The following is a 6499-nucleotide window of genomic DNA, read 5'->3' as shown; positions in this document are numbered from 1 at the left end:
ATCAGCCAAGTCGTATGATACAACATATACTGCCTTAGTCTTCGTGTTGCCCAGATTAAAGCACAACACAATTTCTCAATTGACGAGTATCTCATTTCACAGCCAGTGAATTTCTTGCTGAGATAATATATTGCCCTTTCTTTCTTTCCTGTTTCATCGTGTTGGCCCAATACACATCCCATGGAATTCTCAAACACCGTTAGATACAATATCAATGGCCTATTAGGACTTGGCGGTGATAGTACGGGGGTATTAGCCAAATATTGCTTTACCTTGTCAAAAGTTTGCTGACATTCCTCATCCCAATCACTCGGATTATGCTTCTTTAAAAGACGGAATACTGGATCACATTTCTCAGTCAATTGTGAAATGAATCGAGCAATGTAATTCAATCTTCCTAGGAAACTTCAGACTTCTTTTTTAGTGCGCGGAGGAGGCAGGTCTCGGATTGCCTTCACTTTGTCCGGGTCCACCTCAATCCCCTTCTTACTAACTATGAAGCCTAACAACTTCCCTGATCTGGCTCCAAACGTACATTTTGCAGGATTAAGCTTGAGCTGAAATATCCTCAATCTCAAAAATAATCTTTTCAAGACTTGAACATGCTCTTCTTCAGTTCTAGATTTTGCAATCATATCATCAACATAGACTTCGACCTCCTTATGCATTATGTCATGAAACAAGGTCACCATAGCCCTTTGATATATTGCTCCCGCATTCTTCAATCCGAAAGGCATTACTTTGTAACAAAATGTTCCCCATAAAGTAATGAATGTTGTTTTTCCCATATCTTCAGGATGCATCTTTATTTGATTATATCCAGAAAAGCCATCCATGAAAGAGAATAATGAGTAGCCTGCCGTATTATCTACCAAAGTATCAATGTGAGGCAACGGGAAATTGTCCTTAGGACTAGCCTTATTCAAGTCTCTGTAATCCACGCACATTCATACATTTCTATCCTTCTTGGGAACGGGGACGATGTTAGCTACCCAATCTGAATATTTGATCTCCTGTAAGAACCCAGCATTGAACTGTCTTTTGACCTCTTCTTTTATTTTTAGCACCACATCAGGTCTCATCCTCCTGAGCTTCTGCTGAACTGGTTTATAATCCTCTTTTATGGGAAAACGATGTACCACGACGCTAGTACTTAGTCTGGGCATATTCTGGTATGACCAAGCGAAAACATCTTTGAATTCTCGAAGCAATTCAGTGAGGTCTTGCTTTGTCTTTGCGGCGATTTCAGTTCCAATTTTCACATCCTTTCCCTCCTCTAGGCTCACGATTTCTAATGATTCCCTATAAGGTAGGATCTGCTCATCCTATTGTTCTACCATTCTCGACAAGTCTGGAGATATACCACGGTCTTCGTCATCTTCAAATTCGTGAGATCCCTCTAAACACATGTCTTGCTCAAAAAGCTCTGTGTTTGAAACAGCGTCATTCATGTCGTTGATATCTAAGGACCTATGAGGGCATATCAAAGAATATACCAAGAAAATATAAATTTATGAATAATTATTTGTACAATAAGGTTATAAATGAAGGAATTATTTGCAGGATAATCAATTAGAAAGTGCTTATTTGTATAAAAAGAAAAAAGAATAATTGCTCGAAATGAATGTAAAGATGTATTTCATTAGAATAACTATGTTCAGGCTCAAGCCTTTTTCACAAAGGATCTCCTATCATTTCCAGGCTAAAACAACAAGAATGTTCTGAGCATTACTCTGAATAAGCCCTAAAGACTACAGGGATTTCTTCCGCAGTCCAGTTGTTTAGCTCGCTTCCAGGTTCGTAAGGACAGATCTCCAACAAGGCTCTTTTCCCAGATGTTTCTATAGAATTGACATGAACATTTTCCAACATCTCTTCAATGTCTTCACTTCTGGACACCCCACGCTCAGGATGAATAAATCCACCCGATACAAAAGATGTAAATATGTAGGGAAAGGACATAGGCTCCCACTTAACCTCTTTCCCGCTCAACCGTGCCCTTCTTCTCCCTTGTCTTTTCTCTACTTCTTTGTTCTTCTGCTTCATGTCTGGCTTGTATCCTAAGCCATAACTATCAAACTTTTCCTTTAGTATAGGTGCTTCAATTTTTCCTTGAAGGTATTTTCCTAATACTTTCCCGGGTGAAGCTCCTCTTCCAATCATCAATCGCAGCCCCATCTCCGTGGTCCTGGATATTTTTGGTACCAGAATTCTACTTCCTTCAGCAATAAACATCGCGTTCACGAATTCTAATGACTGAAAAGAGCATTCTATTGTCTCCTCATCAATCTCCACATAAGGTGCATCACTAGTTACTGTTGCGATGATATCTTCCTCCGCATTTATTGTTATCACCCGACCCTCTAACACTATCTTCACTTTCTGGAGTAGCGATGAAGGTACTGCCCCTGCTGAGTGTATCCAAGGTCTTCCTAACAAACAGTTGTAGGAAGGCTTAATATCCATCACCAAAAATTCCACCTCATAAGTAATTGGACCTATCCTTAATGGTACTTCGATTCTCCCTATAACCCTCTTTTTCGTTCCATCAAATGCCCTTACTATGCTCTGGCACACTTTCATGTGCGAACTATCCACCGATAACCAACTAAGAGTAGATAAAGGTAATACGTTCAGTGCAGATCCATTATCAACCAGGACCCCCGGGAGTGTGTACCCTTTGCATCGGGCAGTAACGTGCAGGGCTTTAGTAGAACCCCTCCCTCCAGATGGTATTTCGTCATCACTGAAGAAAATAAAATTGTCAGCACTTATATTGTTGACCAACCGATCCAGCTTGTTCACCGAAATATCATCCGCCACATATGTTTCATTTAGTACTTTCAATAGCGCATTTCGATGTTCTTCTGAACTTAAAAGTAAAGCCAATATAGAAATGCGGGCCGACTGTTTGCGTAATTTTTCCACAATGCTGTATTCGCTGTGTTTCAAAAACTTAAAAAATTCCTTTGCCTCCTCCTCTTTTATTGGCTCATTAACCAATGGTTCAACTTCCACTGCCTTCCCTTTCATCTGCTCTTTTTTTCCCATTCTCTTCTCTTGACGATTCTACCTGAGTGTCATATCACTTCCCATTGCGTGTATAAGAACGTATTTCCTGATTTCTTTCTGCTTCTTTTCCCAAAATTGTCACGTTACATCCATAATTCTACGGGACCATTTTGTTATCCTTGTATGGGAAATTTGATGGTTTCTATATTACAATTTTTGGTGTCATCTGGACTCTAAACTCATTGCTCCGAGCGCATAAAATGATGACCACAGGATGATTCGTTTCCGTAGTCTTCATTGCCAACTCTGATGCTCAAATATTTCTTTTTTCCTCTACTTCTTCATAAAACCTCATCTCTTTATTATCCATCATGCTTTGGACCACAGCCTTAAAACCCTCACATTCCTGAATCTCATGTCCTACCTCACGGTGGAACTCACAATAGCCTTCAGCCTCATACCTTTCTTCAGAACCTGAAATAACTAGTCCCCTCTTCGCCATCTCTCTCCAAACCCATTTCAACGGGGTTTTTACTTCAGCAATGTCGCTCTTGAATTTTTCTCCTCTGCTTTCACTCATCATATTCACCCCCTTATCAGCATGATTAGGCAACGAATTTTCTGCGTTAGGTGAGTCATCAAATTTGACAACACCCATGCTGATGAGTCTCTCAACTACCTTCTTGAAAGCCGTGTAATTTTCTATTGAATGCCCTGTAATTCCCGCATGGTAATCACATTGCGCATTCATATCATACCATTTGGGATACGGGGGTTGCAAAGGGCTTAAGTAAAAGGGGGAGACAACTTGTGCATTGAGCAACTTCTGATACAGCTCCTTGTATGACATTGGAATTGATGTGAACTAGGGCTTCTCAGTACCCTGTCTTGCGCCAGATTCTTGTCTTGCTGAAGCTTGTTGACTAGTAGCCACCTTTCTTGGCTGATTCACTGTAACTGACTTGTTGTAGGCATTTACGTTGTTTACTTTATTTTCCTTTCTTCTCGAGGCTGACCTTTTGTTACTCTCTCCTGCTTCATTTTCCCGTTTCTTATGGCATTTTCAATCATTTCGCTATTCATTACTATATCTGAAAAACTTTTGGTTGCACTTCCCAGTATGTGCGTGATGAACGGGGCTTTTAAGGTATTGATAAAGAGCATTGTGGTCTCTCTTTCTAGGAGCGGTGGTTGGACTTGAATAGCAACTTCCCTCCATCTTTGTGTGTACTGCCTGAAACTCTCACTTGGTTTCTTCTCCATATTTTGTAACGTAATTCTATCGAGGGTCATATCCGTTACATGGTTATACTACTTCATGAATGCCTGTGCTAGGTCCCTCCACGAACCAATTTTGGTACGACTCAATTGATTGTACTATTTAGATGCTGCCCCTACCAAACTGTCCTGGAAATAGTGGATTAACAACTGATCATTATTAACGAAGCCAGTCATCCTTCTACAGAACATAGTGATGTGGGCCTCGGGGCAACTAGTTCCATTATATTTCTCAAATTCAGGCATCTTGAATTTGGGAGGCAGTACTAAATCTGGGACTAAGCTTAGATCTTTAGCTTCGATTCCTTGATTACTATCAGCGCTTTCCAAGGCTTTGAATTTTTCCTCCAACCATCTATACCTATCTTCCCATTGTTTTGGCAATTCTGCGCTTGTTCTTCCTCCTTCATCTGTTTCATCTAAATCTGGAACAGTATGATTGATTGGGTTTTCTGCCGGGTTTAAACTCGATCGTCCTTAAAAAATTGTGGCACCAGTTTGTAATTGTTGCGGCCTAATTGTGACAGACTGTTCTCTCGGGTACATTTTAGTTTGGGTTCATACATTTGGTGGAGTGAAACCTAAAGGATATAATGGATCCTCACTACCCTCTCCATGATCGGCCATAGGGCCCTTTCCTTTATCTACTCCTCCCGTCAATAGATGGGTCAATTCAGCCATGGCATCTTTTTGAGCTTTAATCATTTTTTCTATCATGTCTTCTTGAATTTTATCTAGTCGTTCTTGCATTTGTGCTTGCAAGCGTTCTTGCATATCCATTTGCATTTGCTCCAATTTCCCTAATCTTTGGTCCATTTCCTTAGTTTTCCGTCGAGTACCGTATTGATGCTTAATTGGTGAGCCTTTGTCGGTTTCCAGGTTAACTGTAATGATTTTAACCAATTAGAGTCTTTTGGTGGACTTTAATGCATATGATGCAATGTAATGCAATGCATGAATGCAAAAAGGCGTCGATTCTGATTCAATTTCATTTAGGAATCTTTACTAGAAAACAAAATTATTTACATAAAACAGGTTACATATATGCTCTTGCCCTAATGCTCAGAACTTTAATTTTCCTAAGTAATGAGGCTAATTCCTGTCCCCGACTTGATTCCAGCTCATATTTTATGCTCAGTGAATCGACTTGTACCGCCAAAGTCTGTAGGTGATCAGCTACCTCCCGGATTTGAACCACGGCTTCTCCCATGATACGATCTCTATTTTCAACTTGACTCTGAAGATGATAAAGCTGCTCACTCTGACAACTTTTGTTGGCTTCCAAGTACTCAGTTTGGATCTCGCAACTTCGCAATGCCGATTCCAACTCCTCTATTCTTCCTTTCATTTCTTCGATCTTACTCAAGCTCGCCCTCAACTCCATTGCCGAATTTCAACTTTGATACTGATGAAGAGATCTTTCTAACTCAGTCACCCTGTCTTTTAGTTCACATTTTTCCTTTCGATTTTTTGATAAACTCTTTTCTAAAGCTCCATTTTGCGTTTGGACCTCTCGAAATTTCTTTTCCTATCCATCAGCCTTGACCTTTTCTTCCCGAATCTCTTGACGCCATTGCTCTGAAGTTTTCCCTAACCCAGCAGTTCTTATTGACAACCTCAACTTCTTATAGTTTGTCTTCAAACTGTCCAGATCCTCCTCAGCATTGTTCTTACCTTTTCTTAATTTCTCAGTCTCTAACTTTTGAACATCCACATCTAATCCCAAGTGCATCTTTTCTTCTTCCAACTGCTCAATCTTCTTTTCAAGCTCTGCATTCCTCTTTTCAAAATCTTGTTTCATAATTTCCAATTCGGAGGGAACAACCCGCAAATGTTCCTCTATCGATTGACTATCTCCTTGACCTGACTTTGAAATGTTATCATTGATCCTTCTAACCCACCATTCATTATATTCATGAGTCGTGGTTGGGCCTACGGCTAATCTCTTCATCCGTCGAGTTTGGTCCCATGCCCTGTTTACCTCTGGGATCTTCTTTTTATATCCATCGTCTTTATATGAGAATTCAAACTCAGCTAGGCCTTGGGTTGCAGGTATAAACTACCTTGACCTATACTGCCTTAGCACCATCAATGGAGCATAACCAACAGCTCCCCAAATTCCAAGTAATAGGATCCAATCAAAATTACCATATTGATACAAGATTTCATCCGGAAGCAACCACGGGGCCCTCCACTCAACGTCCTCCTC

General features: G+C 40.4%; 1 protein-coding gene across 1 annotated transcript; it reads right to left on the bottom strand.

Annotated features, from left to right (window-relative positions):
* Window positions 1-407: 407 nt before the first annotated feature.
* LOC128037420 (uncharacterized) lies at window positions 408-3051 on the bottom strand. The gene is made up of 3 exons (XM_052627337.1): window positions 1756-3051; window positions 954-1325; window positions 408-803 (listed from the first exon to the last, which is right to left on the bottom strand). The coding sequence occupies exons 1-3, from the start codon at window positions 3049-3051 to the stop codon at window positions 408-410; spliced, it is 2064 nt and encodes a 687-aa protein (XP_052483297.1).
* Window positions 3052-6499: the final 3448 nt, after the last annotated feature.

The sequence above is a fragment of the Gossypium raimondii genome, unplaced genomic scaffold, assembly GCF_025698545.1.
Source record: "Gossypium raimondii isolate GPD5lz unplaced genomic scaffold, ASM2569854v1 Contig00257, whole genome shotgun sequence".
Taxonomy (NCBI): domain Eukaryota; kingdom Viridiplantae; phylum Streptophyta; class Magnoliopsida; order Malvales; family Malvaceae; genus Gossypium; species Gossypium raimondii.
The sequence above is the reverse complement of the archived record's forward strand: the minus strand, read 5'-3'. Positions and strand labels throughout refer to the sequence as shown.